The following is a 12,650-nucleotide window of genomic DNA, read 5'->3' on the forward strand; positions in this document are numbered from 1 at the left end:
TCATAGCAGAGAATCAGGCTTCACGTCACCCACCACTGTAAGAGTCCATTTTCATAAATTTAGGCCCAGCACCCAGGCAGAGGAGAGAGGTCCCGTAACAGACAATCTGGCTTCATGTCAGCAGAGAATCAGTCTTCATATCATAGCAGAGAATCAGGCTTCACGTCAGCCACCAATGCAACAGTCCATTGTCAGATATTTAGGCCCAGCACCCAGGCAGAGGAGAGAGGTCCCGTAACAGAGGATCTGGCTTCATGTCAGCAGAGAATCAGTCTTCATGTCATAGCAGAGAATCAGGCTTCACGTCACCCACCACTGTAAGAGTCCATTTTCATAAATTTAGGCCCAGCACCCAGGCAGAGGAGAGAGGTCCCGTAACAGACAATCTGGCTTCATGTCAGCAGAGAATCAGTCTTCATATCATAGCAGAGAATCAGGCTTCACGTCAGCCACCAATGCAACAGTCCATTGTCAGATATTTAGGCCCAGCACCCAGGCAGAGGAGAGAGGTCCCGTAACAGAGGATCTGTCTTCATGTCATAGCAGAGAATCAGGCTTCACGTCACCCACCACTGTAAGAGTCCATTTTCATAAATTTAGGCCCAGCACCCAGGCAGAGGAGAGAGGTCCCGTAACAGACAATCTGGCTTCATGTCAGCAGAGAATCAGTCTTCATATCATAGCAGAGAATCAGGCTTCACGTCACCCACCACTGTAACAGTCCATTTTCATAAATTTAGGCCCAGCACCCAGGCAGAGGAGAGAGGTCCCGTAACAGACAATCTGGCTTCATGTCAGGAGAGAATCAGTCTTCATGTCATAGCAGAGAATCAGGCTTCACGTCACCCACCACTGCAACAGTCCATTTTCATAAATTTAGGCCCAGCACCCAGGCAGAGGAGAGAGGTCCCGTAACAGACAATCTGGCTTCATGTCAGCAGAGAATTAGTCTGCATGTCATAGCAGAGAATCAGGCTTCACGTCAGCCACCACTGCAACAATCCATTGGCATATATTTAGGCCTAGCACACAGGCAGAGGAGAGGTTCATTCAACTTTGGGTAGCCTTGCAATATAATGGTAAAATGAAAATAAAAATAGGATTGAATGAGGAAGTGCCCTGGAGTCCAATAATATATGGTTATGGGGAGGTAGTTAATGTCTAATCTGGACAAGGGACGGACAGGTCCTGTGGGATCCATGCCTGGTTCATTTTTATGAACGTCAGCTTGTCCACATTGGCTGTAGACAGGCGGCTGCGTTTGTCTGTAATGACGCCCCCTGCCGTGCTGAATACACGTTCAGACAAAACGCTGGCTGCCGGGCAGGCCAGCACCTCCAAGGCATAAAAGGCTAGCTCTGGCCACGTGGACAATTTAGAGACCCAGAAGTTGAATGGGGCCGAACCATCAGTCAGTACGTGGAGGGGTGTGCACATGTACTGTTCCACCATGTTAGTGAAATGTTGCCTCCTGCTAACACGTTGCGTATCAGGTGGTGGTGCAGTTAGCTGTGGCGTGTTGACAAAAGTTTTCCACATCTCTGCCATGCTAACCCTGCCCTCAGAGGAGCTGGCCGTGACACAGCTGCCTTGGCGACCTCTTGCTCCTCCTCTGCCTTGGCCTTGGGCTTCCACTTGTTCCCCTGTGACATTTGGGAATGCTCTCAGTAGCGCGTCTACCAACGTGCGCTTGTACTCGCGCATCTTCCTATCACGCTCCAGTGCAGGAAGTAAGGTGGGCACATTGTCTTTGTAGCGTGGATCCAGCAGGGTGGCAACCCAGTAGTCCGCACAGGTTAAAATGTGGGCAACTCTGCTGTCGTTGCGCAGGCACTGCAGCATGTAGTCGCTCATGTGTGCCAGGCTGCCCAGGGGTAAGGACAAGCTGTCCTCTGTGGGAGGCGTATCGTCATCGTCCTGCCTTTCCCCCCAGCCACGCACCAGTGATGGACCCGAGCTGCGTTGGGTGCCACCCCGCTGTGACCATGCTTCATCCTCATCCTCCTCCACCTCCTCCTCATCCTCGTCCTCCTCGTCCTCCAGTAGTGGGCCCTGGCTGGCCACATTTGTACCTGGCCTCTGCTGTTGCCAAAAACCTCCCTCTGAGTCACTTCGAAGAGACTGGCCTGAAAGTGCTAAAAATGACCCCTCTTCCTCCTCCTCCTCCTCCTCCTCCTGGGCCACCTCCTCTTCCATCATCGCCCTAAGTGTTTTCTCAAGGAGACATAGAAGTGGTATTGTAACGCTGATAACGGTGTCATCGCCACTGGCCATGTTGGTGGAGTACTCGAAACAGTGCAACAGGGCACACAGGTCTCGCATGGAGGCCCAGTCATTGGTGGTGAAGTGGTGCTGTTCTGTAGTGCGACTGACCCGTGCGTGCTGCAGCTGAAACTCCACTATGGCCTGCTGCTGCTCGCACAGTCTGTCCAGCATGTGCAAGGTGGAGTTCCACCTGGTGGGCACGTCGCATATGAGGCGGTGAGCGGGAAGGCCGAAGTTACGCTGTAGCGCAGACAGGCGAGCAGCGGCAGGATGTGAACGCCGGAAGCGCGAACAGACGGCCCGCACTTTATGCAGCAGCTCTGACATGTCGGGGTAGTTGTGAATGAACTTCTGCACCACCAAATTCAGCACATGCGCCAAGCAAGGGATGTGCGTCAAATTGGCTAGTCCCAGAGCTGCAACGAGATTTCGCCCATTATCACACACCACCAGGCCGGGCTTGAGGCTCACCGGCAGCAACCACTCGTCGGTCTGTTGTTCAATACCCCGCCACAACTCCTGTGCGGTGTGGGGCCTGTCCCCCAAACATATGAGTTTCAGAATGGCCTGCTGACGTTTACCCCGGGCTGTGCTGAAGTTGGTGGTGAAGGTGTGTGGCTGACTGGATGAGCAGGTGGAAGAAGAGGAGGAGGAAGCCGAGAAGGAGGAGGTGGCAACAGGAGGCAAAGAATGTTGCCCTGCGATCCTTGGCGGCGGAAGGACGTGCGCCAAACAGCTCTCCGCCTGGGGCCCAGCTGCCACTACATTTACCCAGTGTGCAGTTAGGGAGATATAGCGTCCCTGGCCGTGCTTACTGGTCCACGTATCTGTGGTTAGGTGGACCTTGCTACAGATGGCGTTGCGCAGTGCACACTTGATTTTATCGGATACTTGGTTGTGCAGGGAAGGCACGGCTCTCTTGGAGAAGTAGTGCCGGCTGGGAACAACATACTGTGGGACAGCAAGCGACATGAGCTGTTTGAAGCTGTCTGTGTCCACCAGCCTAAATGACAGCATTTCATAGGCCAGTAGTTTAGAAATGCTGGCATTCAGGGCCAGGGATCGAGGGTGGCTAGGTGGGAATTTACGCTTTCTATCAAATGTTTGTGAGATGGAGAGCTGAACGCTGGCGTGTGACATGGTTGAGACGCTTGGTGACGGAGGTGGTGGTGGTGGTGTTGGTGGTACATCCCCTGTTTGCTGGGCGGCAGGTGCCAACGTTCCTCCAGAGGCGGAGGAAGAGGCCGAGGCGGCAGCAGCAGAATAGGCCGAGGCGGCAGCAGCAGAAGAGGTAGCAGGGGGAGCCTGAGTGACTTCCTTGGTTTTAAGGTGTTTACTCCACTGCAGTTCATGCTTTGCATGCAGGTGCCTGGTCATGCAGGTTGTGCTCAGGTTCAGAACGTTAATGCCTCGCTTCAGGCTCTGATGGCACAGCGTGCAAACCACTCGGGTCTTGTCGTCAGCACATTGTTTGAAGAAGTGCCATGCCAGGGAACTCCTTGAAGCTGCCTTTGGGGTGCTCGGTCCCAGATGGCGGCGGTCAGTAGCAGGCGGAGTCTCTTGGCGGCGGGTGTTCTGCTTTTGCCCACTGCTCCCTCTTTTGCTACGCTGTTGGCTCGGTCTCACCACTGCCTCTTCCTCCGAACTGTGAAAGTCAGTGGCACGACCTTCATTCCATGTGGGGTCTAGGACCTCATCGTCCCCTGCATCGTCTTCCACCCAGTCTTGATCCCTGACCTCCTGTTCAGTCTGCACACTGCAGAAAGACGCAGCAGTTGGCACCTGTGTTTCGTCATCATCAGAGACATGCTGAGGTGGTATTCCCATGTCCTCATCATCAGGAAACATAAGTGGTTGTGCGTCAGTGCATTCTATGTCTTTCACCGCTGGGGAAGGGCTAGGTGGATGCCCTTGGGAAACCCTGCCAGCGGAGTCTTCAAACAGCATAAGAGACTGCTGCATAACTTGAGGCTGAGACAGTTTCCCTGGTATGCATGGGGGTGATGTGACAGACTGATGGGGTTGGTTTTCAGGCGCCATCTGTGCGCTTTCTGCAGAAGACTGGGTGGGAGATAATGTGAACGTGCTGGATCCACTGTCGGCCACCCAATTGACTAATGCCTGTACCTGCTCAGGCCTTACCATCCTTAGAACGGCATTGGGCCCCACCATATATCGCTGTAAATTCTGGCGGCTACTGGGACCTGAGGTAGTTGGTACACTAGGACGTGTGGATGTGGCAGAACGGCCACGTCCTCTCCCAGCACCAGAGGGTCCACTAACACCACCACGACCATGTCCACGTCCGCGTCCCTTACTAGATGTTTTTCTCATTGTTATGGTTCACCACAACAACAAATATATTATTTGGCCCAATGTATTGTATTCAAATTCAGCGGGATATAAATTTGAGGCCTAGTATTTAGGCGCTGGGTGACCGGTATGGATTTAGTGACAGAATTAGACTTGGAAATGCACAGAAGCGTGTGTGTGAAGTTATTCTGAATGACCCTATGTGCACCTTCAATATGATCTACCCTTTTAGGGATAGATTTCAAATAGCTCTGATATAGCAGAAACGACTAAATTATGAAATTGCTAAATTGGGAATTGTATTTCAACCCAGAACAAAAAATGTGCTTTGACGGACACTAAATAACTTTCCCAGCCACAACAGGACAGCGGTAACGAGAGATTTAGCGGGATATAAATTTGAGGCCTAGTATTTAGGCGCTGGGTGACAGGTATGGGTTTAGTGACAGAATTAGATTTGGAAATGCACAGTAGCGGGTGTGTGAAGTTATTCTGAATGACCCTATGTGCACCTTGAATATTATATACCCTTTTAGGGATAGATTTCAAATAGCTCTGATATAGCAGAAACCACTAAATTATGAAATTGCTAAATTGGGAATTGTATTTCAACCCAGAACAAGAAATGTGCTTGAACGGACACTAAATAACTCGCCCAGCTACAGCACTAGGGACAGATTTAGCGGGATATAAATTTGAGGCCTAGTATTTAGGCGCTGGGTGACAGGTATGGGTTTAGTGCCAGAATTAGACTTGGAAATACACAGTAGCGGGTGTGTGTGAAGTTATTCTGAATGACCCAATGTGCACCTTGAATATTATATACCCTTTTAGGGATAGATTTCAAATAGCTCTGATATAGCAGAAACCACTAAATTATGAAATTGCTAAATTGGGAATTGTATTTCAACCCAGAACAAGAAATGTGCTTGAACGGACACTAAATAACTCGCCCAGCTACAGCACTAAGGACAGATTTAGCGGGATATAAATTTGAGGCCTAGTATTTAGGCGCTGGGTGACAGGTATGGGTTTAGTGCCAGAATTAGACTTGGAAATACACAGTAGCGGGTGTGTGTGAAGTTATTCTGAATGACCCAATGTGCACCTTGAATATTATATACCCTTTTAGGGATAGATTTCAAATAGCTCTGATATAGCAGAAACCACTAAATTATGAAATTGCTAAATTGGGAATTGTATTTCAACCCAGAACAAAAAATGTGCTTTGACGGACACTAAATATCTTGCCCAGCAACAACAGTACAGCGGTAACGAGAGATTTAGCAGGATATAAATTTGAGGCCTAGTATTTAGGCGCTGGGTGACAGGTATGGGTTTAGTGACAGAATTAGACTTGAAAATACACAGTAGCGGGTGTGTGTGAAGTTATTCTGAATGACCCAATGTGCACCTTGAATATTATATACCCTTTTAGGGATAGATTTCAAATAGCTCTGATATAGCAGAAACCACTAAATTATGAAATTGCTAAATTGGGAATTGTATTTCAACCCAGAACAAAAAATGTGCTTTGACGGACACTAAATATCTTGCCCAGCAACAACAGTACAGCGGTAACGAGAGATTTAGCAGGATATAAATTTGAGGCCTAGTATTTAGGCGCTGGGTGACAGGTATGGGTTTAGTGACAGAATTAGACTTGAAAATACACAGTAGCGGGTGTGTGTGAAGTTATTCTGAATGACCCAATGTGCACCTTGAATATTATATACCCTTTTAGGGATAGATTTCAAATAGCTCTGATATAGCAGAAACCACTAAATTATGAAATTGCTAAATTGGGAATTGTATTTCAACCCAGAACAAAAAATGTGCTTTGACGGACACTAAATATCTTGCCCAGCAACAACAGTACAGCGGTAACGAGAGATTTAGCAGGATATAAATTTGAGGCCTAGTATTTAGGCGCTGGGTGACAGGTATGGGTTTAGTGACAGAATTAGACTTGAAAATACACAGTAGCGGGTGTGTGTGAAGTTATTCTGAATGACCCAATGTGCACCTTGAATATTATATACCCTTTTAGGGATAGATTTCAAATAGCTCTGATATAGCAGAAACCACTAAATTATGAAATTGCTAAATTGGGAATTGTACTTCAACCCAGAACAAAAAATGTGCTTTGACGGACACTAAATATCTTTCCAAGCAACAACAGTACAGCGGTAACGAGAGATTTAGCAGGATATAAATTTGAGGCCTAGTATTTAGGCGCTGGGTGACAGGTATGGGTTTAGTGACAGAATTAGACTTGGAAATACACAGTAGCGGGTGTGTGTGAAGTTATTCTGAATGACCCAATGTGCACCTTGAATATTATATACCCTTTTAGGGATAGATTTCAAATAGCTCTGATATAGCAGAAACCACTAAATTATGAAATTGCTAAATTGGGAATTGTACTTCAACCCAGAACAAAAAATGTGCTTTGACGGACACTAAATAACTTTCCCAGCTACAACAGGACAGCGGTAACGAGAGATTTAGCGGGATATAAATTTGAGGCCTAGTATTTAGGCGCTGGGTGACAGGTATGGGTTTAGTGACAGAATTAGACTTGGAAATACACAGTAGCGGGTGTGTGTGAAGTTATTCTGAATGACCCTATGTGCACCTTCAATATGATCTACCCTTTTAGGGATAGATTTCAAATAGCTCTGATATAGCAGAAACCACTAAATTATGAAATTGCTAAATTGGGAATTGTATTTCAACCCAGAAGAAAAAATGTGCTTTGACGGACACTAAATAACTTTCCCAGCTACAACAGGACAGCGGTAACGAGAGATTTAGCAGGATATAAATTTGAGGCCTAGTATTTAGGCGCTGGGTGACAGGTATGGGTTTAGTGACAGAATTAGACTTGAAAATACACAGTAGCGGGTGTGTGTGAAGTTATTCTGAATGACCCAATGTGCACCTTGAATATTATATACCCTTTTAGGGATAGATTTCAAATAGCTCTGATATAGCAGAAACCACTAAATTATGAAATTGCTAAATTGGGAATTGTACTTCAACCCAGAACAAAAAATGTGCTTTGACGGACACTAAATATCTTTCCAAGCAACAACAGTACAGCGGTAACGAGAGATTTAGCAGGATATAAATTTGAGGCCTAGTATTTAGGCGCTGGGTGACAGGTATGGGTTTAGTGACAGAATTAGACTTGGAAATACACAGTAGCGGGTGTGTGTGAAGTTATTCTGAATGACCCAATGTGCACCTTGAATATTATATACCCTTTTAGGGATAGATTTCAAATAGCTCTGATATAGCAGAAACCACTAAATTATGAAATTGCTAAATTGGGAATTGTACTTCAACCCAGAACAAAAAATGTGCTTTGACGGACACTAAATAACTTTCCCAGCTACAACAGGACAGCGGTAACGAGAGATTTAGCGGGATATAAATTTGAGGCCTAGTATTTAGGCGCTGGGTGACAGGTATGGGTTTAGTGACAGAATTAGACTTGGAAATACACAGTAGCGGGTGTGTGTGAAGTTATTCTGAATGACCCTATGTGCACCTTCAATATGATCTACCCTTTTAGGGATAGATTTCAAATAGCTCTGATATAGCAAAACCACTAAATTATGAAATTGCTAAATTGGGAATTGTATTTCAACCCAGAACAAAAAATGTGCTTTGACGGACACTAAATAACTTTCCCAGCTACAACAGGACAGCGGTAACGAGAGATTTAGCAGGATATAAATTTGAGGCCTAGTATTTAGGCGCTGGGTGACAGGTATGGGTTTAGTGACAGAATTAGACTTGAAAATACACAGTAGCGGGTGTGTGTGAAGTTATTCTGAATGACCCAATGTGCACCTTGAATATTATATACCCTTTTAGGGATAGATTTCAAATAGCTCTGATATAGCAGAAACCACTAAATTATGAAATTGCTAAATTGGGAATTGTACTTCAACCCAGAACAAAAAATGTGCTTTGACGGACACTAAATAACTTTCCCAGCTACAACAGGACAGCGGTAACGAGAGATTTAGCAGGATATAAATTTGAGGCCTAGTATTTAGGCGCTGGGTGACAGGTATGGGTTTAGTGACAGAATTAGACTTGAAAATACACAGTAGCGGGTGTGTGTGAAGTTATTCTGAATGACCCAATGTGCACCTTGAATATTATATACCCTTTTAGGGATAGATTTCAAATAGCTCTGATATAGCAGAAACCACTAAATTATGAAATTGCTAAATTGGGAATTGTACTTCAACCCAGAACAAAAAATGTGCTTTGACGGACACTAAATAACTTTCCCAGCTACAACAGTAACGAGAGATTTAGCGGGATATAAATTTGAGGCCTAGTATTTAGGCGCTGGGTGACCGGTATGGATTTAGTGACAGAATTAGACTGGGATATGGCCAAAAAATAACCACACTATTGCTGGTTAAATGCACTTGGTGACGGGCGCAGCTTGCCCCTGATGTAGTATATGGCCAAAAAATGAACAGACTATTGCTGGTTAAATGCACTTGGTGTCACAGCTTGACCAACCACACTACTGAGGGTTAAATGCACTTGGTGACGGGCGCAGCTTGCCCCTGATGTAGTATATGGCCAAAAAATAAACAGACTATTGCTGGTTAAATGCACTTGGTGTGACAGCTTCACCCTGATGTAGGCTTTAGCCAGAAAACAACCACACCATTGAGGGTTAAATGCACTTGGTGACAGGCGCAGCTTGCCCCTGATTTTGTATATGACCAAAAAATGAACAGACTATTGCTGGTTAAATGCACTTGGTGTGACAGCTTCACCCTGATGTAGGCTTTAGCCAAAAAACAACCACACCATTGAGGGTTAAATGCACTTGGTGACAGGCGCAGCTTGCCCCTGATTTTGTATATGGCCAAAAAATGAACAGACTATTGCTGGTTAAATGCACTTGGTGTGACAGCTTCACCCTGATGTAGGCTTTAGCCAAAAAACAACCACACCATTGAGGGTTAAATGCACTTGGTGACAGGCGCAGCTTGCCCCTGATTTTGTATATGGCCAAAAAATGAACAGACTATTGCTGGTTAAATGCACTTGGTGTGACAGCTTCACCCTGATGTAGGCTTTAGCCAAAAAACAACCACACCATTGAGGGTTAAATGCACTTGGTGACAGGCGCAGCTTGCCCCTGATTTTGTATATGGCCAAAAAATGAACAGACTATTGCTGGTTAAATGCACTTGGTGTGACAGCTTCACCCTGATGTAGGCTTTAGCCAAAAAACAACCACACCATTGAGGGTTAAATGCACTTGGTCGCAGCTTGTGCTGGCGCACCACAAGACACAAAATGGCCGCCGATCACCCCAGAAAAATGTGACTGACAAACGGTCTGGGCAGCCTAAAAACAGTGAGCAATTGAGGATCAGCAGCTCAATGATCCACAGCTGCAGATCGATCAGTTAATCAAGTCCTTTGGAGGAGTTAATCTGCCTAATCTCGCCCTACTGTCGCAGCCGCAACCTCTCCCTACACTAATCAGAGCAGAGTGACGGGCGGCGCTATGTGACTCCAGCTTAAATAGAGGCTGGGTCACATGGTGCTCTGGCCAATCACAGCCATGCCAATAGTAGGCATGGCTGTGATGGCCTCTTGGGGCAAGTAGTATGACGCTTGTTGATTGGCTGCTTTGCAGCCTTTCAAAAAGCGCCAAGAAAGCGTCACAAAAGCGCCAAGAAAGCGACGAACACCGAACCCGAACCCGGACTTTTACGAAAATGTCCGGGTTCGGGTCCGTGTCACGGACACCCCAAAATTCGGTACGAACCCGAACTATACAGTTCGAGTTCACTCATCCCTACTCCTAATCTTTGCTCCTTAGACAAAATGAGCCATTATAACTAATGAAATGTATTGGAGAATATATTTATAATAAATTAATATTTATGGATTTTCATTTCCTTAATTCCCAAAGAACCTCTTTAAGAAATAAATTGGCACAAACTTCTGAACCTATATAGATTAAAAAGCGCACAATAGTATTCAAGTTCAATTTCATTTAAATCATCTGATTTCCAGTACCAAAAGTGTAAAATTGGGGCCACAATGTGGGGATATGGTTTAATAGTATTCATTCCATATGTATGAGGCCAGGGCAGCCCAAAAAAAATCAAGGACTTTCACTATTTAAGGAAAAGTATCCCAGCGCAATCATCTACTGGCCCATAAAATAATCTGTGCATACATTAAACATAATATACACAATACATGACAGAAAGAAACTGTATTTTAACCCATCATAAAGAATGATGAAGAATAAATGAATGTATTTATGATAATTAGTGTTTCATTGCACTTACAGTACATTGGATATTTATAATATGCTTCATTTTAGGGTGCAGTAGTTATTCGGATGTTGTCCTCATTTATTACTGAAGACATTTTTGTACAGGGACTACAGGTAAGTACCACCTGCTTATAAGACATATACTGTCAGGTATAACCTGCTAATGGTCTGCAAAAATGTAATCTAATCTAGGAAATCTATATAAAAGTAAACTACGTGCCTGGTATACCTTCTGTATGCAGCATAAGGGTACGGCCACACGGTCAGGTTTCCTGACGCAATATTGGAAGTCAAAATCAGGAGTGAATTAATAAAAGAGAAGTCCTTTCTGTCCTTTATACTTTCTCTCCTTTCTGATCCACTCCTGATTTTGGCTTCCAAAACGGCATGAGGAAACCTGACCACCTGGCCGTACCCTAACTGCTATGGTGCAAAGATGTAGAAAATGATTGCAAAAAGGCTTCCATAAAAAGCTGTTTTAACAACCCTACTTTGAAGGGCTACTACTGTATATCAACGTGCCAGTGTTGTTTCAGTTACAAGCCACTGTATATTCATTTTGCATTTGCATTATGCATTTGGATAACTCAATTGCATTATGTGCAACTTCTAAGTATAAAGTTTTTCACAAGTTTAGACGCACCTTTATAAGAGTTTTCAGTAGAATGCAGTGCAACATGCAATGCATTTCTACAAGGCAACATGAGACATATCTGTGATATTGTGATTGCAAAAATTCATGTTTGGAGAAACCCTAATTATGCTGAATTGCGTCACTTTTTAGACAGATTCTAGGCCCAGACATATTAGTAAATTAATCTGAGCCGCTGAGGTGTTTCAGGCATTTTTGGCCTGCATAAAATACTCATTTGTGAATACAGCTTTATAAATAAAAATAGTTTGGCTTTATCTGTCCAAAAATCCCACACACTGTCTTTCTGATGTGCACTTTGTAACTTTGGTGTCAAATTTATAGCATATTTACTAATACCAGTAATTACTTTCTCTGTAGTCTGAAGGACATTTTAAAGAATATGAATTAGGCCTTGTTCACACAAGTGATACGGATTGTGTCAGAACGTGTTCAGGAGAAGGCCTCATGCATGGCCGTGGTTTGGGTCCACATACAAGCTGCATTTTATTGCGAGTCAGATGCAAACCCATTCACTCCAATGGGGCCACAAAAGATGCAGACAGCACTCCATGAGCTGTCCGCATCCGCACATCCGTTCCGCTGCCCATATCATGGACAAGGCTAGGACTGCTCTATTAAGGGCCGGACATTTTTTTTGCGGATTTGCAATTTGCAGGCTGCAAAACGGACACGGTTGTGTGCATGAGGCCAAGAACTGATGGTTTTGTATGCAAGTTCAATCAGTTGTGTCTGCGATTGTGTTCAGTGTTTCAGTTCTTTCTGCACAAATGCAATCAGTTTTTGATGTGTTTTTCACGAGTGTGAAGAAAAACTGAAGAACAAAAATCTACATCTCCCAGGAACTATTAGTGAAAAGCGCATTGCATCCGGGTGCCTTCCGTTTTTCATGCAAGCCCCGTTCACTTCTATTAAGCCAGGACAGCGTGAAAAATGCAATTTTTCCTGGTCACAAAGATGATGCGGAAAAAACGAAGTTCATGTACACAGCAGACCCATTCAAATAAACGGATCAGGATTTGGTCCAGATGCTATGAATGCAGACGGAAAACTCGCTTGTGTGAAAAAGTCCCTAGAGTTT

The 12,650-nt window shown here is 44.9% G+C and overlaps 1 protein-coding gene across 2 annotated transcripts in view; it reads left to right on the plus strand.

Moving 5' to 3' along the window:
- LOC122927568 (aminopeptidase N-like) overlaps positions 1-12,650 on the plus strand; it is a 107,137-nt gene that overhangs the window by 74,330 nt on the left and 20,157 nt on the right. For both annotated transcript variants that reach the window (XM_044279512.1, XM_044279513.1), the window contains exon 9: positions 10,966-11,031. In XM_044279512.1, the coding sequence (XP_044135447.1) occupies positions 10,966-11,031 (66 nt within the window). The remainder of the gene's footprint in view (positions 1-10,965; positions 11,032-12,650) is intronic.

Source organism: Bufo gargarizans, chromosome 2 (genome assembly GCF_014858855.1).
Source record: "Bufo gargarizans isolate SCDJY-AF-19 chromosome 2, ASM1485885v1, whole genome shotgun sequence".
NCBI classification, from domain to species: domain Eukaryota; kingdom Metazoa; phylum Chordata; class Amphibia; order Anura; family Bufonidae; genus Bufo; species Bufo gargarizans.